This window comes from Dendropsophus ebraccatus, chromosome 9 (assembly GCF_027789765.1).
Source record: "Dendropsophus ebraccatus isolate aDenEbr1 chromosome 9, aDenEbr1.pat, whole genome shotgun sequence".
Taxonomy (NCBI): Eukaryota; Metazoa; Chordata; class Amphibia; order Anura; family Hylidae; genus Dendropsophus; species Dendropsophus ebraccatus.
This window is the reverse complement of record NC_091462.1, coordinates 112,065,704-112,089,346: the sequence shown is the minus strand read 5'-3', so window position 1 is coordinate 112,089,346 and position 23,643 is coordinate 112,065,704. Positions and strand designations below refer to the sequence as shown.

At 45.3% G+C, this 23,643-nt stretch overlaps 2 protein-coding genes across 2 annotated transcripts; both read right to left on the bottom strand.

The window, feature by feature from the left end:
* Positions 1–2,750: 2,750 nt before the first annotated feature.
* Positions 2,751–4,307, bottom strand: LOC138800503 (E3 ubiquitin/ISG15 ligase TRIM25-like). Its single transcript, XM_069982226.1, has one exon. It carries the CDS (start codon positions 4,293–4,295, stop codon positions 2,751–2,753), a length of 1,545 nt encoding a protein of 514 aa, XP_069838327.1. The 5' UTR covers positions 4,296–4,307.
* A 4,403-nt stretch (positions 4,308–8,710) lies between these two features.
* LOC138800502 (E3 ubiquitin/ISG15 ligase TRIM25-like) lies at positions 8,711–22,560 on the bottom strand. Its single transcript, XM_069982225.1, has 2 exons — positions 22,490–22,560; positions 8,711–10,366 (listed from the first exon to the last, which is right to left on the bottom strand). The coding sequence occupies exons 1-2, from the start codon at positions 22,549–22,551 to the stop codon at positions 8,779–8,781; spliced, it is 1,650 nt and encodes a 549-aa protein (XP_069838326.1). The 5' UTR covers positions 22,552–22,560; the 3' UTR covers positions 8,711–8,778.
* Between the last annotated feature and the right edge of the window lie 1,083 nt (positions 22,561–23,643).

Genomic DNA, 23,643 nt, shown 5'->3' with positions numbered 1-23,643 from the left:
TAGGATGAACACAGGGTCCATTTACACCGAAAGATTATCTGCCAAAGATTAGAAGCCAAAGCCAGAAACAGATTATAAACAGAGAACAGGTCATTAAGAAAAGCCTGAGATTTCTCCTCTTTTCAAATCCATTCCTGGCTTTGGCTTCAAATCTGTCAGATAATATTTCGGTGTGAATGGACCCTAAGACAATAAACCGCTCAATCAGCCCCAAAATGTCCAGGAATTAAAACCTCTCGAATGATAATTTGCATAAGCTCCACCCCTTTTGGGAGTCATACCAGGCAGCTGCTTTGGGGAACCAGGAGAAGGGGGCTCAGCCTAAGTAGTTCTACATCCCCTTTGATACTCTGTGGTATATACCCGCACCATAATAGTGCTCCCATCCTATGTACACCAGTAGGGGGGGCCATATCAGTAACTGGAAATTACTCTCACCCCACAATCCATGATCACGGATGATCAGGAAAGTGAGTGAGTGAAACCCAAAGTCGTAATTCATCAAGAATAAAAGGTTTATTGAAAAAAATAAAATAATTCAGATACAGAGGATAAAATCACAAAACAATCCATAGAAAGGCAATATACAAGTACAATCAGGGAACAGATGAAACAGGAAAACTCCGCTATAAACCACATTTGGATTAGTCTGAGTTGCATTATATCTTTTCACCACCAGGTGGCGCTTTAGAGAATCCCACTCCAAGAATCCCAGGTGTAATTGCTGTGTCCTTTGCGGTGCTTCATGATATGTTTAAACTGAACAGCGCGCCAAGTGGTCAAAAGAAGTATTGCAAGCTGGTCCTAACTCTGGGAATGGTAACCCCCCCAGCCTAGTACTGGGCATGGAGACTCGAGGGAGCCGGGATTATAAAGCTAGCCAATTGGCCAGTCAGTATGGCGGTCGGCTGTTTCTGGATCATTGAGCACCACAAAGGACAAAGCGATTACACCTAGATTCTTGGAGTGGGATTCTCTAAAGCTCCACCTAGTGGTGAAATGATGTAATGCAAGTCACTTTTGTTTTGTTAACACATTGCTTTAATAAAGTTATATTATTTTGCAATATTACTTTATTAAATAAACTTCCGTTGAGTGGCAGTGACACAGGCCTCTCTGCTGCCACCAATGTCTGTGTGGGGAACTGCAGGGCTGAGCCAGAGCGCTATTGATAGAGAATATTACACTATACAGCACCTGGGGGAGCTGCCCTATACGATTGCTGTGTGTGGCAGCCTCTGTGCACCGCGGTGTTGGGCCTGTGCAGCCGGCATGGAGCCTGTTTGCTGAATTCTTGTGGTTTATTTGATTACTAGGATGTTTGATGTTATAGTTTATGTAATACCAGTGTTTCTGGCAGGTCACAGATGCTTACACACTAACATTGAGTTGTTAGGCAGCAGTGCCACCTACAGTCTCCTGGATGTACTGCATCAGTTAGAGTGGAAGGTTCTAGCAGGGGGTGGGGCTATGCTAATGAGCTCCACATAAAAGGGCAGTTGTGACAGGAAAATGGGGAGTAGTACTATGAGCTGTGAGGAGAGGGACACCAGGGGGAACAGCTGCAGGAAGGTGAGTGGTCACAGCCAAGGTGGGAGGTAGCTCAGGACAAGAGCGTCAGCCAGGGAGACGGACCCTCAGAGGAGAGGAGGCGGATAGCTGGACAGGAGGAGTAAGGAGCTCGAGGGAAAGATTTGAGGCCATCTGATGGGAGTGGTAACTTGGTCTCTTCTCCTAACTTGTGGTTGGAGGGATAACACATGAACATTTTAGTGGACGTTTCTAGAGTCCAGAACATAGTGGCTTTTGGCCCGGCCTGGATATCTGTAGTAAAGGACTGTAGTCTCACTGGTCACAGCAATAAAAGGACGACTCAATCAGAACCAACAAATCACTATCCATCAGTTCAGTATAAATCTCCATATAACCGAGCTGAGGTGCTATACACCTAGTGCCACAACCACCATCCTTCCCGCTCTTTATATATCTGGTTGTCTGCAGTGATTGCTATCATCACTAGTGGCACTGTGGAAAGGCTGCTGCGCTCGGTGATAGTGACAGGCAGTAGTGAGGCTGCTGCACTCGGTGGTAGTGACAGGCAGTAAAGGGGCAGCTGTGCTCGGTGATAGTGACAGGCAGTGGAGTGGCTGCTGCAGTCGGTGATGGTGACAGGCAGAAGAGAAGCTGCTGCGCTTGGTGATAGTGACAGGCAGTAGAGAGGTGGCTGTGCTCGGTGATAGTGACAGGCAGTGGAGAGGCTGCTGCGCTCAGTGATGGTGACAGGCAGTGGAGAAGCTGCTGCGCTCAGTGATGGTGACAGGCAGTGGAGAAGCTGCTGTGCTCGGTGATGGTGACAGGCAGTGGAGAAGCTGCTGCGCTCGGTGATAGTGACAGGCAGTAGAGAGAGGCGGCTGTGCTCGGTGATAGTGACAGGCAGTGGAGAGGCTGCTGCGCTCGGTGATGGTGACGGAGTGGAGAAAGTGCTGCGCTCTGTGATAGTGACAGGTAGTAGGGGCAGGTAGTAGGGGCAGTTGTGAAAGGCAGTAGAGAGGCGGCTGCGCTCTGTGATAGTGACAGGCAGTGGAGAGGTCCCTTCCCTTCTTATATGAACAAAAAAATATAAGTAATATATTATATAAAATATTTAATATAGTTAAAAAAAAAAAAAAAAAAAAAAAAAAAAGTACCCCTTTAGCCTTTAAAACTACTGTTTCTGCTTGACAAAAGAGTTTACCATTGTATAACTAATCTTAGCTCCTGATTCTCACCCAACCATCCCGCCATACCAGAAACACAGCATGAAGGGGCTCGGTGAAGGTAGCGGTGAAGGTGTGCAGATGTTTCATGGGCTCACACAGCTGGTAGAAGGACAGCCGGCCGGCCTCGTAGTCCAGGTATACTCCCAGCCTCTGCAGAGACGCCTCCATCTCCAGCCGAATCTCTTTTCCTCCATGAGACACTAGATAATCCTTCTGACACAAGCGTAGACACCAGGATTTGTTGTTCTGCCCAATACCAGACAGGTCTCCCTTCCGGTCCATGCTGGGATAGGCCACCCCCACCCTCCAGTTCCCCAGTTCACTGGTCTCCACCTCCCAGTAATTCTGCCCAGAGCTGAAACTCTGAAAACTCAGAACCTGACAGTAGTTTTTGAATCTCTGCGAAGCCTTTGCCCAGATCGGGGTCTTTGACCATGTGGCGCTCTTCAGATCTCCAGATATGGCCACATCAACCGCGGCCGTCTTCACGTCCAGCAGTAAGTTTTGGACACTGAAGTTTTGTTTTATATATGTCACGATCCCAGATAATGCTGACTGTAGAGTCAATGAGACCAGAACTTCATCCAGGTCGCCTACACCCTGAAGCCTCCTGCCATGTCCTTCATCAATCTCAGCTCTGCCAACATCCCGTCCTTGTAGAACAGTGAGTGGATCTGCTACTTGGCACAGCTCCTCGATCTGAGCCATCTTCCTGGACAGCTCCTCCTTCTTTATCTCCAATTGTTGAATCAGGTCAGTGACTGAGAGTGACACTTTATCCTTTTGTCTGGAGAGGTCGCTCAAGACCCGTTCTTCAAGAGCTTGGAGCTGAATCCTGATGTCCTTAAACAGAGTGATCACCCTGGTCGTCTCGCTGGTTGCCTTTTCTTGCACTCTCTTCTTGTGATCTTGTAAGCTTTGGACGCTCTTTTCTGTTTCTTCGCGTTTCGAGCTCAGTTTCTCTAGAACTTTCCTCAGTGTTTCCTTCTTCTTCTCAGACGCCTCTTTGAGGAGCTCCACCTGGTGTCCTCTATGTTCTCCAAACACACAACAGGACACGCAGATACAGGCAGCGTCCTTACAGCAGTAATACTTCAGCATCTCCCGGTGGGTGGCACATTTTCTGTTGTCCATGGAACTGGTGGGTTCCGTCAAGACGTGATCGGTGGATTTGCTATGTACGCTCAGATGGACGCTGCACAAAGATGCTTCACACATCAGACAGGTCTTGACTGCAGGGATGGAGGAGTGGACGCAATAGGTGCAGAAGATCCCCGCCACCTTCGCCTCCGGTTGAGTTGACAGAAAGTGCTCCACGATGTTACAGAGTTTCATGTTTCTTCGCAACGCTGGACGCTTTTGATACTCTGCACGGCATTCTGGGCAGGTGTAAACTCCACCGCTGTCCTGCCTGTCCAGCACTGAGCGGATACACAGCTGGCAGAAGCTGTGGCCACATCTCAGCGTCACCGGCTCGGTGTAGATATTCAGACAGATGGAGCAGTTCAGCTCGTCCTTCAGATCTGCAGTGGCCATTGCGTCCTGCAGGAGTGGAGCTGAGAGGCAGCAGTGCAGAGTGTGCGGTTCATGCTTCACCTGTTTGAGGCATGTCAGCCCCAGCGTGCAACACGTCTCAGCTGTTCCGTCTGGTTATTACACTACGCTGGACAGGGTGAATCTGATCCGTACTGTCACCACAACAAACTTACAGTCCACGCTTACACAGCCAAATCACCAACAAGTAGAAGTGTTATCCACTCTGGGTCTCGACTGACATGGCTTACCAGGTGGAATCTGCTTAGTGCTACATCAATAAAGATAGATTCAGGAGCCTAGGAAAGCTGAGTAACAGCCCCTGTGAGAGCTGGCAGCCCCATTGATTGGTTCCAGGACATATAACAATAGAGGAGGACGAGAGGAACAATATCTGGTGGTTAATCATTTGTTTTGTTTTTGTGTGTGTGTGTGTATATATGTGTGATGTGTGTGTGTGTGTGTGTATATATATATATATATATATATATATATATATATATATATATATATATATATAGTGTGTGTGTGTGTGTGTGGGGGGGGGCCACATATCTTACGAGTTAGAATTCTGAGCAAACCGCAGTGTCAGCAGCCAGGAGGACACGAAGCAAGCAAGGAGCAGGGTAGAATTACAAGCAATTCCTGGCTCTCACAAAAGGTGACAGCCAAAATAGACAGCGGCTTGTACAGTAACTCTAAAATAATCCCCCTACTCCCAGAGGAGGAAGATCGGAAGAGAAATTACACACAGAGGTTATCCAGGATTAGGAAAACAAAGCTAATTTCTCCGGAAAACAGTGCCAAGCCTGTCCTCAGGCTGTATGTGGTAGTGCAGTTCGGCTCCATTCACCTCAATGAGACACAGCTGTAATACCGTACATAAACTGAGGGCAAGTGTGGCGCTGTTTCTGGAAGAAAGTGGACTGGACAACCATCTTAAGGTGTAAAGGCCCTGATAGCAGAGGTATTATATTACAGTATGTTATAAGAAGAAGTCTGGCTCAACCCGGCACTCTGTCAGACACATCACGTAATGGTGCTCCATATTCGTCAACTGTGAAGAGGAGACATCAGGAGGATTATGAGAAGCCATTTTTGTTAGCCTAATGGCCCTATTGCATGGGCCGTCTAGAGGAGCAAACGAGCGCTCTCAGCGTTCCCCGCTCGCTGCCGCTATTCAACGCAGCTGCAGCGAGCAGGTGAGTGCGGGGGGGGGGAGCTGCCCGGGTGATCGCTGATCGTCCGGGCAGCCCATAGGATACAGCAGCGTCTGCTACAGACGCTCCTATTCAACGGAGCGACGGCAGCAGATCGTTGCTGTATCAGTCGCTTGTTTTTCAACATGTTGAAAAACAAGCGACTGCAACGATCAGCCGGCTGATCGTTGCACTCTATTCCACGGGACGATTATCGTCCGTAGCGGCCGATATTGACCGAATACAGACAATAATCGTTCCGTGGAATAGGGCCTTAAGGAACATGAAGTATGTGACCCCTTCTACCCGCACTATGGTTACAGACAAGACCCTAAATCAGACTATGCATTAATATACTGTAGAGCCCAGACCAGACCCCCGATATATAGACCCCAGATCAGAATCCCTAGATATTAGCAGACCCCCCTAAGTATATACTGACTCAAAGTAAGAAATATAAATGTCACATCAGAACTCCTACATATATGCAGACCCCAAATAAAACCCCCTAAATATATTTAGACCCAAACCAGACCCCCCCCCCCTTAACTACCAGGTGGGTAGGGGGGTTATGGAGACAGGAGTGCTGCTGGTTTACAGGTGGAGCAGTATGTATTGGTGTAGCGTGGTGTTTAGTTTTTTTAAGCTGAAGAGTGTCTGTAGGAATGGCCCTTCCCAACAATCAGATGTAAAAGGGTCAGCGATTAGCTGATGAACGGGCCTGAGCTCCCTGGGTGGAGCTCTGGTGTCACACCTTAGAAAGGAGAAAAGACATTTACAGCAATGGTAAAAGGGAACAGGCTCTTGATGCTACAATACAGAAGTCATACTTAAACAGAACATGGCAGACAGAGGGGGCGTTTTGTCTATTTCTAGTAATTTTATTTGACTGGAGGATCTTGTACGGGTTATTATTGTCTTTATATAACAGATGCTTATATTACAGTTTTATACATCTACATGACTAACATTAAACTACTGTACATGATATTATAGGTAATAGTGAGCAAAGACTGACACCTTGTGGTAAGAGCTAGAATTGCAAACCAAATACAATACAAAAATAAAAAATAAAAAAAAATTCAGACTGTAAGGAGATATGTAATGTATACAGTAATATATACAGTGGTTCCACCAGCAGAATGGGGAGTGCAGCTCTGGAGTATAATACAGAATAAGGGTAGCTTCACACATACCGTATCGCTGCGTTTTTAACATGCGCGTTTTGATTTTCACATGACTTTAATGTGAAAATCAAAACGCGCATGTAAAAAACGCAGCGATACGTTACGTGTGAAGCTACCCTATAACTTCTTCTCGGCGGGTAATAGATCCAGGTTCCTGATGTATTTAAAACCCAAGGGATAGTCCTGACTAATCAAAATTGTTGAGTCCTTCCTCACTGCGCATATATAATATATATCTTAAACCAGTGTCTCATATCCTTTTTTAAAAAAAATATTTTAAATATATTTAAAGAGAAGACGTGGCTTCAATCTTCGTTGCTAGTACTCCTGCACTGAGCCTGAGAGTGCACTCCATTGTGAATAATATATATATCTCATCCAAAGTAAACACCATGATGGCCCCGGCCTGTCACTTCCCCTCTAAATTCTTTCCATAAGACTTATAATAGAGCAGCAGGACAGAGATCTCCAAGAGCCAGAGAATAAAATGGCCGACCTCCTCTTTCTCCCGACCCCACTCCTAATCCTTTAAGGTCTTAAGATTCTGACCCCCAATTGGTTTAAACCTTTTAATAATATTTTTTGTTGTTAGTAACCGTGTCCCTTTGGGCTCAGCTTTAGGCAGGGATAGAAGGCAAAAACTCTTTCTTGCTGTGACCCCTTCCTAAGAAAATCCTGCAGATAAACCTGTACACAAAAAGAATGTATAGTCACCCATCATTTGCCGGTTTTAAAATTTTAAATAAAAAAAAAAAAAAAGTTTGTAAATAGGATCTCGAATGATCGAGATCAGGGGCATCAACTGTGGCCCTTCCGCCGTCGCAAAACTACAAGTTCCATCATGTCTGGGCTGGACAGCCAAAGCTATAGCCAATGAAGCATGATGGGGACTGTAGTTGTGCATCAGCTGGTGGACCACAGTTAATGGGGTATTTCCCCCCCCCCCCAAAAAAAAAAAAAAAGCTTAAAGATAAAATGCTCCCAAACCTAGCTGGTCTTACTCACCATGTCCCCCTGGGTATTTTGAGCCGTCTCCCGTCTTTGTAGCTGCCACCGTTCCTGTGTTAAAAGTTTTTCTAAAAGCCAGTCTATATCCAAGACCACCACCGCTCAAGAAACTACTTTTCCCATCGAGCATTGCTTTCCCCCTCCCTGACTGGTCAGTACGCATACCTGGATTCTTAGCTTTGGGGGGGATGGGGGGGGGGGGGGGGTTAGGGGTGCGGCGTGTTGGGCATAAGGAGTGCCCAGGGAGCAACAGCTTGGGAGCAGGGGAGAATGAGGGGTGCCAAGGGGGAGTGGCCATCAGTTGCATGTCATGGCACTGTAAGGAGAAGGAAACATGGTGAAGGGGGCCATTCACCATTCACATACATAACACACATTACAAAGCTGTATAACTTTATAATGTGTGTTATTTTGTGAATAAATGTTTAGCGCTGCACTACCCCTTTAATGATGTTAAAATGTTTTTCAGATGAACACCCTATTAGATAAAGGCCCTATTACACAGGCCGATGTGGAGAAGGAAGTGAGCGACGACCTGTCTCCTTGTTCCCCGCTTGCTGCCACCGACAGCGAGCTGGTAAGAGCGGGAGCTGCAGGAGGGTCTCTGTGGACAATCTTTCGATTGCCCGGGGAGGCCATTGGAGATAGCGGCAGTCTGCTGCCACTGCTCCTACTACACAGAGCGACGGACAGCAAACCTTCACTATCGTTCTAGTTTACCTACACGTTGAAAGACAAGGATCAGACAACATCGTGCATGTCAGCTGATAGTTACCTTTTAACAGGAGCTATCACGCCAAACGATTATCGGCTACTTACTAGGACAAAAATCACCAGACTACAGGTTCTACAATCCATTTCGACGGTCACAAGAAAACTCTCAGCCCGATTCCTGTTGGCATTATAATACTGGGCCTCTGTTATTCTGCATAAAGAATATTGAGAACATTTTATAAAACCAACAAATAACCAGTAGAAAACCTTTAGTTTTTGTAACATTTTTATTTTGAAAAACAGGTGGCAGAGCCAATAACATTACTGTACAGACACACAAATAAATAGTTTAGCCGACACCGGCAGAGGGGACAGACCCTACGGTAGGACCTTAATCCAAGCTCCATCGTCTACATAGAATGCCATGTGTAAAGCTTCCTGGAAGTCGGCCCTAAAAGTACATAAATGTCGGAATAGGTGTCGTTCCCGGTCACAGAGCTCATAAAATGTCAGGAGACCGGCCTCATAATTTAGGTAAATACCTATTAACTGGGAGCATTGCTCAAACAGTAGCGACTGGGCCTTTGAGTTATGGGCGGACATGTACTTTGTTGTATATTTCCGCAAACACCAGGACTTTTTGTTGTCTCCAATCCCGGAATGTTTCCCATCTCTTTCAATACTGGGATAAGCCATACCAATGTCCCATATCCCTTGGACGCTGGTTTCGACTTCCCAGTAGTGCTGCCCAAACGTGAAGCTATTGGTGCTTAGGACCTGATTGTAAACGATAAATCTTGATGGCAACTCTGGACGGCTGTGGTGAACATCAGAATCTAATACGGTCTTCAAGTCATCCGAGATCTCCATCTTATTATGGGCAGTATTGACGTCCATAATGATTGGTAGGACTCTGCTTAAATACATACAAGTCTTTAGACCACTTACTATCTCTGCCATACCTTTGTGTAGAGTTTCGGAGATCAGACCTTTGTTCAGATCACCCATGACGTTGACAAGCTTCTCATCTCCTCCACTGGTTTTATCCTTATCGCACACATTATTATAGTGAGATTCTTTTGCTTGTAGGATTGATATGACATCTTCCTTGTTGATCATGTCCTGAATTTGATAAATGTTTAGAGTCAGCTCCTCCCACTCGGCTTCCAATCGTTGGAGGACAACACTAGAACATTTTGCCAAGATCTGGTCAGCTTGCCTGGATATCTCAGACAGGACCTGCTTCTCTAACATTTCCAGTTCTTCCTTGAGATCTTTAAACTGACCGGTGACCTTCTTGGTAAGAACGTCCGATTGTGCTTGGACTTGTTCAGAGTGTTCCTTAAGCTTCGAGGCCACCTTCTCTGTCTCCATTCTCTGGGAGGTCATCTTGTCCATCAAACGTCTCAATGTCTCTTCCTTCCTTTTGAAGGCCGTTGTAATCTCCTCAATCTGGTGTCCCTGGTGTTCTCCAAATGCAAGGCATGATACGCATACACAAACGCCATGCTCTGTACAGAAATACTTCATGGTCTTCTTGTGAATGGAACAAGTCACATTCTCCATGGAGGTCGGGGGCTCGATCAGGACATGATCCACCAGTTTGTTGTGGTTCCTTAAATGTGTGGTGCAGAAAGACGTCTCGCACTCCAGACACGTTTTAGCAGCTGGAACACGAAACTCACAGTAAGCGCAACAGATCTTGACTTCCTCTTCCTCAGGATGAGTAGATATGAACAGTTTGGCTATGTTGTCCAGCTTCCTGTTCTTCTCCAGGGTTGGGCGTTCTGGAAAGTTCTCTCTGCAGTCAGGACAGGAGTAACCTCCAGACCCGTCCTGTGTATCCAGCACCTGAACAATACACGAGCGGCAGAAGACGTGACCACATCTCAGGGATACGGGATCTGTATAGAGGCTCAGGCAGATGGAGCAGGTCAGCTCGTTCACAAGCTCAGCAGACGCCATTCTGGAAGAGTAAGGAAGAATAATAAAAAGACTATATATACTTCTTATAAAACAGGAGAGTTTTCAAAAGGGTTTGTTCCCCGATTTTTTTTCTTTCAAAACTGGTGCCAGAGAACAAGTCTTATTGTACTTATCAGCTGCTGTATGCCCTGCAGGAAGTGGTATTCTTCCCAGTCTGGAGAGCAGGAGAGGTATTCTATGGGGATTTGCTGCTGCTCTGGACAGTTCCTGACATGGACAGAGGTGGCAGCAGAAAGCAGTTTCAGACTGGAGAGAATACACCACTTCCGGCAGGACATACAGCAGCTGATAAGTACTGAAAGACTTGAGATTTTAAAATAGATGAAAATTACAAGTCTGTATAACTTTCTTTTTGCTGGAGTACCCATTTAACCCCTAGACGACCCTGGACCCTAAACCATACGTCCTGGGTGTGTAAGGTACTATGAAGCATGCTCCGGAGCAGAGCGCGCTTCATAGCAGGTGGGGGCCGGCTGCAATCAGAGGCGTAGCTAGCCTTTCCTGCACCCAAACTCTTTCACCGAACACACACACTCTTCTGTGTTGAGAGCTGTATATGCAGACAGAACTTAAGGCCACTATACGACACCTGCTGAGTAATGTGTGTGGATCTGATTTCTATTAATGACATGGCGCAATAGTCAGCAGCCTCAGCAACTTTATTCTCACCTCATGTCAGCTCAGTACTGTCACCAACACTCTACCTCCTAAATATAATGCTGCCATATACTGCACCCAGTGACTATAATACAGCCATAGGCCATGTTCACATGGCGTAAAACACCGGACATTCTGTGACCCGGCCAGGTCACAGAACGGCCGGTGTCAGAGAGAAGATCTGGCAGTATCGTCCGGATGATCTTCATTTCTGGTGCGCTCGCATCCCAATTCACTGCTTCACACAATGAATAGGGGCCGCAGAAAACCGACATGTCAGCGATCCTAGCCAGAGTGTATACTATACTATATACGCTCCAGACTGATTCCATTCATTCACATACAACGTGTGTGTTGTATAAATCATGGCCGTTGTGGCAAATTGCAACAACAGCCGTATTTATACAACATATACGTTGTGTGCACATGGCCTTACACTGTACCTCCTAAATATAATGCTGCCATATACTGCACCCAGTGACTATAATGCAGCCATACACTCTACCTCCCAAGTACTGTACATACTACACCCTCTGAATATATGGGACACTATTGTGGGGATTTCCTATATAATTTATCATAGTGCAAAGCGCTGTGTGACACTCACAACAACTGATTGAACTGGGAGGACAAGATCTGCCTGATCCCAGCAACCCTCTGTATGCAGATCACAGAACATAGTGATCTACAGCCTGCAGGACATTATAGCACTACTATAGAGCGGATTGCTGGGGGGGGGGGGGGGGGGGACAGATCACACTGTATAGTGTTCTACAGCCTGCAGGACATTATAGCACTACTATATAGAGCAGGGGTGGGGAACCTCCGGCCCGCGGGCCGCATCCGGCCCCTGAGACCTCCCGATGCGGCCCGCAGCTCCCCTGTAATGCACGTCGCTCTGGAGGAGGAAGGAGCCGGCGCACACAGCATCCTCCTGTGTCTCTGCCGGCTTCTTCCCCAGCAGAGCAGCGCGTCTTCAGTCTCATGCGGGCCGTGCGCGATGACGTCATTTCATCACGCGCCGCCTGCAGGAGAAGACCGGCACAGAGGACCTGGGACATAAGAGGACATGGGAGAGAAGGGGACCTGGACAGCGTGGGAGCGGAGGTAAGGTGAGTGGGATGTTTATTTTTTTTATTTGGGGGTTAACTAGTCCACCAGGGACATGACTGATGGGGGTTAACTAGGCTACCAGAGACATGACAGATGGGGGTTAACTAGACTACAAGGGGCATCACTGGGGGTTAACTACAATAGCAGGGGCATCACTGGGGGTTAACTACAATAGCAGGGGCACTAGGCGAACAATACTTTGCCTTGCCCTGGGTGCTGCAAAAGGTTCCCCACCCCTGATATAGAGGATTGCTGGGGGGGGGGGGGGGGGGGGGGGGGAGACAGATCACACTGTATAGTGTTCTACAGCCTGCAGGACATTATAGCACTACTATAGAGAGGATTGCTCTCTATATAAAAATTAATAAAAAGTAATCAAAACGTCTGATCTTCACAAATATCGTATTAATAAAAACTAGAGATCATGGCGCAAAAAAATGACATCTCATACAGCCCCATAGGTGGAAAACTATAAGCCTCACAATAGGACCATTTTATTAATAATTGCAAAAAAAAAAAAAAAAAAAAAAAAAAAAGGATTTCATAAAAAAAAAAAAAAAAATTATATATATATATATATATATATATATATATATATATATATATATAAATAAAAACACAAGAGAATCTGTGTAACCTGCATATGGTTGTGTTCGGACTGACCTATAGAATAATGGTATCATGTCGCTTTTACCGTATAGTACATTACGTAGACACAGCAACCCCCCAAAACGTTACCATATTGCATTCTTTTTTATACGATTTCACCAATTTATATCTTCATAAATAATATATTTGGAATTCCATCATACATGTTATGGTAGAATGAAACAAAACCAAAAAGAACAAAAAGCATATGCACAAATAGGTAGCACATCACAAAAATACTTTATTGTAATATAGAGACAGATACAAAAATAACACTAAATAGACAAAGCATAGACTAAATAGACAAAGTTGTCTAGGTTGGTGCAGCCATACACCTTTTCTTTAGTGGAGGCACGCTTGTTTTCAGGAGGACATATTGTTTGTGATTACTAGTTGCATTATGGATTTTGCATGTAGGGAGGCTGCTTGGCTCCAACAAGCAGCAGCAGTTTTTACACCTGACTCACATGTGGGGACGGACTCTGATTTTGATGTGATATGCAGGGAACTCACAGAGGCGCATAAATCAGCCACACGTATTTGGTGGAACATTTGTAGTTTAGAGGAGTATGTGAAGAAGAATATGGCACCTAGGGGACTACGTGTCCAGAAATTTCCAGCATGGGAAGTCAGTCCGGAGTATAAGGTTAGATGGGAGACTGGACTGTTACAGTGCTCAAAAATAATTATGAGCATGCTAATTGAACACGACAGGGAATTATTGACGGTTGTTAAAGATAAGATCAGTGGCTTGGAAGCCAAATTGTTGAGCTTTGATATGACCCTGGTGTCACCTTTTAAAGAAAAACTAAAAGAAAATATGGATAGATATGAAAAAGAAATTATGAAGGGGAAGCAACATAAATTTACCCGTGACCACATGGACTTTGAGAAAAAGCAAGCATTTCGTTGGAATCATAATGGCAATAGACGCACAAACGTCCCCTCTGGAGGTATTGGTGCATCGGGATCCCAGAGTGATTTTTTATCCTCAGAGGAGAGCGGGTCAGAAAAAACAGGACCCGAACGAGGAGAGGCCTACGTAAATCCACGAAAAAGACGATACTACAGACAGAGCCGCACGCCACCGGAAGCCAGGAGGCGACAGCGGCGCTAGAGAATGATGACAATCTACAAATCATTAATCTCTCGAATTACGAATTAAGTAATATTGAGAGGTCGGTACTACAAAAGGGACTTACCTTCTCTCCTGAATATCCGCTGGATAAATTCACGTTATTAAAAGATGTATATCTCTTTTGCAGGCAGATTGCATTTAAACTCTTGTTTGGGAAACCACATTTGACTGAGGGCTTTACACCAATGGACAGGCAAGCGGCCTTGGACCTAGTGGCATTATTGGAGGAGAACGAGGGGCCAACCGAAGGTAAGAGGATGTGTCCACATCAACCTTCTCAACTTACAGTATCTTTCCATATGTTCCCACACTTGCAGACTTTTTTCAATATAATGGCACATGAGATCAAAGGGCTACAGCCTCGTAATACTAAACATACAAATATTACTGTCCAAGAAAAAATAGCCATTAAATCATTGAAAATGAACTCGGAATTCATAATAAAGGAAGTAGATAAAGGGGGGAACGTGGTTATCTGGCCAATTGAGATGTATTTGGAAGAAGCTCAAAGACAGCTGAGCAATAGGAGATTTTATCATCCTCTGCCCTCTGATCCCACAGAGAATTTTAAAAAGAAATTTGGTACCATCTTGACTAATGCCAAGACATATGGCATAATTACTAAAAAGGAATTTGAATTTATGTATGTTGAGAAACCGATTGTGGCTACCCTCTATCTTCTCCCAAAGGTACACAAAGATGTCAACAGACCACCGGGACGCCCAATTGTGGCAGGAATTGGGAGTTTGACGGAGAAAGCCTGCATTTTATTGGATATCCATCTACAACCATACGTCTTGGGACTACCATCGTACCTACGAGACTCCTCCCATTTGATTAATGAACTTCAGGATCTACAGTTACCGGAAGACACTTGGATAGTCACATGTGACGTTGAGTCACTCTACTCCAATATAGCCCACGAAGATGGAATCCAGGCTGTTGCTACCTTTTTGGATACAGGACCATCTGAGAGTGGTATGTTTAATTCCTTTTTGATCGACCTGCTCAGATTTGTTTTACAGCACAATTATTTTATTTTTAATGGTACATTTTACCGACAGGTGTCTGGTACCGCGATGGGTGCACGTTGCGCACCTGCCTATGCCAACCTTTTTTTAGGTTGGTGGGAGGCTGTGCACGTGTACCCATCACGCCATTTCTCTCGTGTCGTCAAATGGTTTCGTTACATTGATGACGTTGTCTTCTTCTGGCAGGGCTCTGAGGAGGAGTGTGACAGATTTCTAGAGGAATTGAATGCGAACAATCTGAACATTTTCCTTACTTCAAATAAATCACGGACAATTGGTGAATTTCTGGATCTCAGCCTTAAAAAAGAGGGATCTTCAATCAGTACCAGTTTACACCGAAAAAGCACTGCCACTAACAGTCTTTTACACTATTCAAGTTTCCACCCTCTTTCCACACGGATCGCAGTTCCAATAGGCCAGTTCCTTAGACTGCGACGGATCTGTACTAATCCCTCAGATTTTAAGACGGCTGCAGTGGATCTCACTAACAGATTGAAGACTCGGGGGTACCCGAAAAGAGTTATATCCAAAGCCTACCAACGAGCTCTGAGAAGTGACAGGACAGAATTGCTCCAAACGAAAACTAAAGTTGATCCACCAATTGTCAGATTGGTTACCACCTATAATGAGAGCTGGAATGAGGTAAGACAACTACTCACAAAGAATTGGAACATTCTAATGAGTGACAATAGGATTGCACAATTTATTTCGGATAAGCCTACCATAACTGCACGTAGGGCACCAAATCTGAGAAATCAGTTGGTGAGGAGTCACTTTGAGAAACACAAGAGCAGTAAGCCCAAAAGAATTGTAGGTACGTACCCTTGTGGTGAGTGCAATGTGTGTCCCTTTATGATTTCCAGGAGTGATTTCATAAATCCATCGGACGGACGGAAAACAGACTTGCGGGAATATGCCAACTGTAAATCCTATAATGTGGTGTATCTGCTGCTGTGTTCGTGTCCGATAGCCTATGTGGGACAGACCACCCAACTTTTGAAAAAACGAATACAAAAACATCTATCCACAATCTCATTGGCCAGACGGGACAAGATGAACGGTAAGACCCTTACTTCAGTGGCGGAACATTTTCTTACTAAACATAACTGTAATACAAAGGATTTAAGGGTCGCCGTGTTAGGAAGAATTCCTTACAATGTTCGTGGAGGTGACATTATCCCCCCTCTACTTAGGATGGAATCACGATACATCTATGAATTGGATACCTTAACACCCAAGGGCTTAAATGAAGAGTTGCTGTTCTCTGGATTTTATAGGAAATGATTACACTACATCTTGTTGCAGGTATTATTATTCCCCTTTTCCCAAGGGTTTTTTTTTGTGTGGGTGTGTGTGTGTGGGAAGGGGGGGGGGGGGGCGCAGGGGGTTGTGTGTGAGAGTGGGGTGTGACACACGGATTATGGGGGGGGTGGGAATTTTTTTGGGGTGGGGGGGGGGTTAGGTTTTGGGATATTTTTTGCTGTGCCCCACGTGTGGGGATTGGCATGGTATGTCACCCAGGGAGGCACATGGGGGGTGGGGGGGGGGGTGGTGGTGGCCCCCCGGGGGGTCCACATTACACTTCTATCTTCAGTTCCCCTTTGGGATCTTATTTCACTTTTGAACACCTTGATTACACTTATTCACATTTTACACCTACCTTTTTCGTTGTGTCACGATTCACATATTTAATACTATTTTGTTGGGTTGACACACACATTTAAATATATAATTTTTTCATTATTTCATTCATTTATTCATTTATTTCATCATTTCACCATTTTATTCATTCATACAATCATTCATTCATTTATTTTTTCTTCCCCTCAGCTAATATAATACCTTCATTAATTATTATTGTTTATTATTATTATTTATTAATTATTTTCCTTTTTTTTTATATATATTTTCACTGGGATTATCATATACAATTACCCAGACAACCTGCCAAGATGGGATCATCTAATACATCTATTCAGACTCCTGCTTGATGTATCAAGAATAGTGGCCTAGATGGATGTTGAAGGAGAAATGAATGCAGTCTAGACCCTCCATACCTTCTATATCTTCACATGGCTCTTATCCAGATGAACATCCAGATGAACATTGGACTCTTTTTTGGACTATTACTCTGGACTATTATTGGATGCTCTTTTTACCTTATAACCTTCAGGTTATATTATGTACTATCTCATGCTTTTTGTACATGTGCAGGAGAATCTATATTTAATACACAAATATATTTTACTAAGATTATATTTTTTCTTTTTTTTTCTTTTTTTTCCATTATTTATATTTCACTATGGGTTTTCCTGGCATATGGACCACATTTCTTTAGGGGTCTAGTTTAATAATTATTATTTTGTTTTGGTATGGATTATTGTTGCATACACGATTCTTCTGGGCCTCGCGTGAGGGGGTGGCTGTCCTTAGACATGTGCAGATTCAGAGTTGGCTATTCTGGGCTGCACACTCATCCCTTCACGCAGGTCCAGACGATTTTTACAATATAATTTTAATTATATTTTCCTTTTTTTGTTTTCATATTTCACTGGTATTTACATACACAACATTTATATATTTTTCTAGCAATATTTTTCTAGCACTATTTTGGATTTTCAGGTTATATATATGAGTAATATGGATTTTTCCTCTCCCTTGTGACACCATTGGTCATATATATGAGTAGTATGGAAGCTTTCCTTTTTTTTTTTTTTTTTTTTTTTTGGGGCACTATTGGTCGCTATTCATATCTAGCGTCTTTTTTATATAGCGCTAGTATGTAATATAGTGGAGCGTTTTGATACTCTATACAGCTCACTATTATTCTAACTTGCCTCTCACCATTTTTTCATTTTTTTGTTGTTGTCACTGATACTAATTGGTATCTATTATATAACATTGTAGCCTCTTATGAATACCATACATATCTGAGCTTCTTGACACATTGTGCCAGTATGTTTGGCTCATTATTTATTGTGACTGCTTTAACTCGCCGTTATTTACATTTTCTATCTATTCGCCGCTATTCATACTCAGTACTCTGTATGTGGCAGTTATACTGTATTTATCGTGCGGCAATTGTCGGCATTTGACATACAGTATCTATTATTTTCTATGAATACCATACATATTTGAGCATCCTGACACATCGTGCCAGTATGATTGGCTCATTACTAATTGTGATTCTCTACTACCTTTCTTTATTCTCCGTTATTTACATCTAGCGTCTTCTATGCGGTAGCTATATGATTTATCTTTAACATGTTAGAGTCCTTCAATTCACTATTATTGGATCTCAATACCTGCCCTTGTCGGGTTGTAAATAGGTATATAGGTCTATACTCTATACTTTTTAGTTTTATGGATTAGGTTTGATATTGTAACATCTATACTTTTTAGTTTTATGGATTAAGTTTGATATTGTAACATCTATACTGATCCGCCGACTTATCTTGATTTAGACGTTATTGTCAGACGCCGTTGTGATGAGGATGATCCATATGGGGCCACATATTGTTAGGCGCCGCTGTGATAAGGATGATTTATATGGGCCGCATATTGTTAGGGGTCGCTCTGATGGGAATGATCCATATGGGGCCACATATTGCTAGGCGCCGCTATAATGAGGATAATCCATATGGGGAAATATACCACACCATTTGGATGAACCGTTGTTGCAATACGAACTATTGCTACACGCAATAGATGTTGATCTGAACCCACGGAACTAGCAGCTATCATATTGCAGCTTCCATGTGACAATTTGCTATGATCAATATTATAGTTCTTGATAGGCTCACACACATATGGATATATAATGTGATCGTCCATCCCTTTACAAGCATCCTTCTCAGTGATGCTTAGCATTACTGCAATCTACGCAAGCGCGATTGTCTTAGGAGAACAACGATTCTACCCATATGAAATGTGCGCATGCGCGAGCCCTCCAAAATGGCGCCGTTTTCTATCTACAGCCCCGGTAGCCATGTTTTTGTAGCCCTAATAGGATTACTATTCTTATTTTAGATCTATTGCGCATGCGCAGCTTTTCCAAGATGGCGCCCGCTATTGTTAGACGCCGGATTCTCCTGCACATGGTATGTTTATGATATCCTATCTTTATTGCGCGTGCGCAGCCTCTCCAAGATGGCGCCCACTATTCCCGGACGCCAGATTCTCCTGCACATGGTATGTTATGATGTCTCATTAAGATTGTGATTGTCCTCACATGTTTGAGATATATATAGTATGCCCCCCACTCTATCATTCATATCCCTGAGGAAGCCGCTGGGCGGCGGAACGCGTGGGGTTACTCTTTCCCACCTGACCCGTTTTTCATATGTTTCTAGGACTGACATGGTGACTCTTTTTTATTGTCCCACTTCATATGTATATCATTGTGATGTTGTTATAGGGTACATGTTATAAGGACTCTGCTTAGGCAGTTTGGCTATACTTTTACATTGTTTGCACAGTCCTGGGTCAGGGTGGTTGAATAGTCCTTGCTGGTATACCGGCCGGACTTATGTGGACTTTTTAATTGTTTTTATGTAGAGTGGTTTTGGGGTTTGTCTCCCTTTTTGCCATACTCCTGCTTTGTCTATTTAGTGTTATTTTTGTATCTGTGTCTATATTACAATAAAGTATTTTTGTGATGTGCTACCTATTTGTGCATATGCTTTTTGTTCTTTTTGGTTTTGTGTCATTTATATGCATTGGTTTAGCACTCCCTTAATTATAGCGGTGCCCACTGGTTTTATACATATATGGTAGAATGAAAGACGCCATTACACAGAACAACTATTCCTGTAACAAACAAGCACTTGCATGGCCCTGTAGATAGAAAACTGAGCTAGAGCTCTTCGAAGAGGAGGAGGAAAAACGCAAAAATAAAAATTTGCGCGGTCCACTGGGTCATTTTAGGCTTGGTCCTCAAAGGGTTAACAATGACGATTCCTGCCTTTTTTTGGGACGACAGCAACTGTTCACATACAATTTGCAGAACTTTTTTTTGTGTCCCATTTTTCTTGGGTAGCTAATTAATCCCTGGCACTTCATTTTGTGTTTACTGACATATAACACCCACAGCTGCTGAGCCAGCCCCCCCTCAGTCCCGCCCACAGCTGCTAAGCCAGCCCCCCCTCAGTCCCGCCCACAGCTGCTAAGCCAGCCCCCCCTCAGACCCGCCCACTGCTGCTAAGCCAGCCCCCCCTCAGACCCGCCCACTGCTGCTAAGCCAGCCCCCCCTCAGACCCGCCCACTGCTGCTAAGCCAGCCCCCCCTCAGACCCGCCCACTGCTGCTAAGCCAGCCCCCCCCTCAGACCCGCCCACTGCTGCTAAGCCAGCCCCCCCTCAGACCCGCCCACTGCTGCTAAGCCAGCCCCCCCTCAGACCCGCCCACTGCTGCTAAGCCAGCCCCCCCTCAGACCCGCCCACTGCTGCTAAGCCAGCCCCCCCCCTCAGACCCGCCCACTGCTGCTAAGCCAGCCCCCCCCTCAGACCCGCCCACTGCTGCTAAGCCAGCCCCCCCCTCAGACCCGCCCACTGCTGCTAAGCCAGCCCCCCTCAGTCCTGCCCACTGCTGCTAAGCCAGCCCCCCTCAGTCCCGCCCACTGCTGCTAAGCCAGCCCCCCTCAGTCCCGCCCACTGCAGCTAAGCCAGCCCATCCCCCCTCCTCAATTAGGCCAATAACATCAGCCCAGGATATTACATCACACAATCAAACAGACACCCCATAGCCCCTCCTGTCTCAGCCTACAGAGAGAATGTAACCATCACACAGTGACTTATCAGCACCTGGGAAAGCTGGGTGCCTGCCTGTGTGAATCAAATGAAAACACAGGCTTTCTTCACAGCTGGATAATTGTGATCTTATAACATGGAGACATAAAGAGAGTGAGATATACAAAGATAGCAGGAAATGGAGAGACAGAGAAGGGGGAGGTATACAGAGATAGCAGGAGAGACAGAGAAGGGGGAGGTATACAGAGATAGCAGGAGAGACAGAGAAGGGGGAAGTATACAGAGATAGCAGGAGAGACAGAGAAGGGGGAGGTATACAGAGATAGCAGGAAATGGAGAGACAGAGAAGGGGCAGAGTGAAGTGAGAGACAGAGAAGGGACAGAGAAGGGGGAGGGTGACAGAGTAAGGTGAAAAGGAATAGGAAGAGAACAGAGAGAAAGAGATGCAAATATACAGAGAGAAATAATAATGCACTTAAAAAAAAACACCCAACTTTCCCCGGTGCTGATAAACCAAGCTTAGAAAGTAGTTGGGACTACAGCGGCTCACAGGAATTAGGATGAGGTAAATATGTATCTGCACCTAGGAAAGCAGGGTGCTGTACAGTGGGCACTAACACCTCACTCTCTGTCTCTTTCCCTCTTTTCTCACCCTCCCCCTTCTCTGTCTCTCCTGCTATCTCTGTATACCTCCCCCTTCTCTGTCTCTCCTGCTATCTCTGTATACCTCCCCCTTCTCTGTCTCTCCTGCTATCTCTGTATACCTCCCCCTTCTCTGTCTCTCCTGCTATCTCTGTATACCTCCCCCTTCTCTGTCTCTCCTGCTATCTCTGTATACCTCCCCCTTCTCTGTCTCTCCTGCTATCTCTGTATACCTCCCCCTTCTCTGTCTCTCCTGCTATCTCTGTATACCTCCCCCTTCTCTGTCTCTCCTGCTATCTCTGTATACCTCCCCCTTCTCTGTCTCTCCTGCTATCTCTGTATACCTCCCCCTTCTCTGTCTCTCCATTTCTTGCTATCTCTGTATACCTCCCCCTTCTCTGTCTCTCCATTTCTTGCTATCTCTGTATACCTCCCCCTTCTCTGTCTCTCCATTTCTTGCTATCTCTGTATACCTCCCCCTTCTCTGTCTCTCCATTTCTTGCTATCTCTGTATACCTCCCCCTTCTCTGTCTCTCCATTTCTTGCTATCTCTGTATACCTCCCCCTTCTCTGTCTCTCCATTTCTTGCTATCTCTGTATACCTCCCCCTTCTCTGTCTCTCCATTTCTTGCTATCTCTGTATACCTCCCCCTTCTCTGTCTCTCCATTTCTTGCTATCTCTGTATACCTCCCCCTTCTCTGTCTCTCCATTTCTTGCTATCTCTGTATACCTCCCCCTTCTCTGTCTCTCCATTTCTTGCTATCTCTGTATACCTCCCCCTTCTCTGTCTCTCCTGCTATCTCTCTGTATACCTCCCCCTCCTCTGTCTCTCCTGCTATCTCTCTGTATACCTCCCCCTCCTCTGTCTCTCCTGCTATCTCTGTATACCTCCCCTTTCTCTGTCTCTCCTGCTATCTCTGTATACCTCCCCCTTCTCTGTCTCTCCTGCTATCTCTGTATACCTCCCCCTTCTCTGTCTCTCCTGCAATCTCATCCTATAAATCTCTCACCTCACGCTGCACAGCACACATTTCTATGAGATGACATGAAAGTGAGTTGTGTATATAACAGTCAGTAATAGACAGATAGATGTGAGGTAATTCCATATAGGAGAGTAGAATACTTGCCTGTGAGAGGAAATAGCCGTATATTGTAGCTGAGAGGGTGCACAGCCACTACTGACACCCATATGGGAGAGATTCTCTCAGCATGATCATGTGATCAGTATCTCAGACTGCCTGGTTATTGGCCAGCAAGCACCATGTGACTAACAGGCCAATCAGAAGTGACAGGACAACTGATACAGATTAGCCATGAGGAAGGGGGATGGTTTACAAGCCAGGACAGAGAATCCTCAGCCCAGAGCAGTGACTGCACACTGACAGGCCGACACAAAATGGCTGCACACTGACAGGCCGACACAAAATGGCTGCACACTGACAGGCCGACACAAAATGGCTGCACACTGACAGGTTGACACAAAATGGTGGCAGCCTGACACAAAATGGCTGCACACTGACAGACTGACACAATGGCAGAAGCTAGAGATAAGAGGGGACACAAAATGGCAACAGCTAGAGATACGAGGGGGTCAAGAGTAATAAAAAAAATAGAAACTACAGAACTTCCTGTGCAGCAGCTGAGAGCAGAAAAGTAGCTGAAAACAGCAGAACAGATGAAGCCTCCCTATGTGAGTAATGTATATGCTGGGGAAAGGAATAGAAATGTGGGTAAATGTCTTTAAGATGAGTACCCCTTTAAGGTTTTACATCTCAAACAGAGAACCAAAAGACAGTGTGTGAATAGTGTCAATCTGATCTGTTAAACTTCGGCATGTGACTGCAGAATTTGGATACAGCCCTAAGGCTGCCAGGTAAACATGGACATACCTCCCAACTGTCCCGGATTCCGCGGGACAGTCCCGTTTTCAGGGTGCTGTCCCGCGGTCCCGGAGCGGCCCCCCGTGTCCCGCATTATATGTGGCCCCAGCGAAAAAAAAAACAATAAATCAGTAACTCACCTGTCCGCCGATCCCAGCAGCTCCTCTCCCGGCAGAGCGTGCACTCCCATCATCCTCCAGGTCGGGCAGCGGGGTACAGAGACACTGACTGTACCGGAAGTGAACTGCAGCCTCCATCATGAATCACTTCCGGTACAGTCAGTGACTCTGTACCCCGCTGCCCGCCCCGGAGGATGACGGGAGTGCGCGCTCTGCCGGGAGAGGAGCTGCTGGGACCGGAGGACAGGTGAGTTACTGGTTTATTGTTTTTTTTCGCTGGGG

Bases quoted from the DNA above. Each gene is read 5' to 3' on its own strand.
- LOC138800502 (XM_069982225.1), bottom strand. From the start codon at position 22,551: ATGGGTGTCAGTAGTGGCTGTGCACCCTCTCAGCTACAATATACGGCT. The intron at 10,367-22,489 runs GCAAGTATTCTA...TTACTCTTCCAG, and splicing joins ACGGCTATTTCCTCTCACAG to AATGGCGTCTGCTGAGCTTG.
- LOC138800503 (XM_069982226.1), bottom strand. From the start codon at position 4,295: ATGGCCACTGCAGATCTGAAGGACGAGCTGAACTGCTCCATCTGTCTG.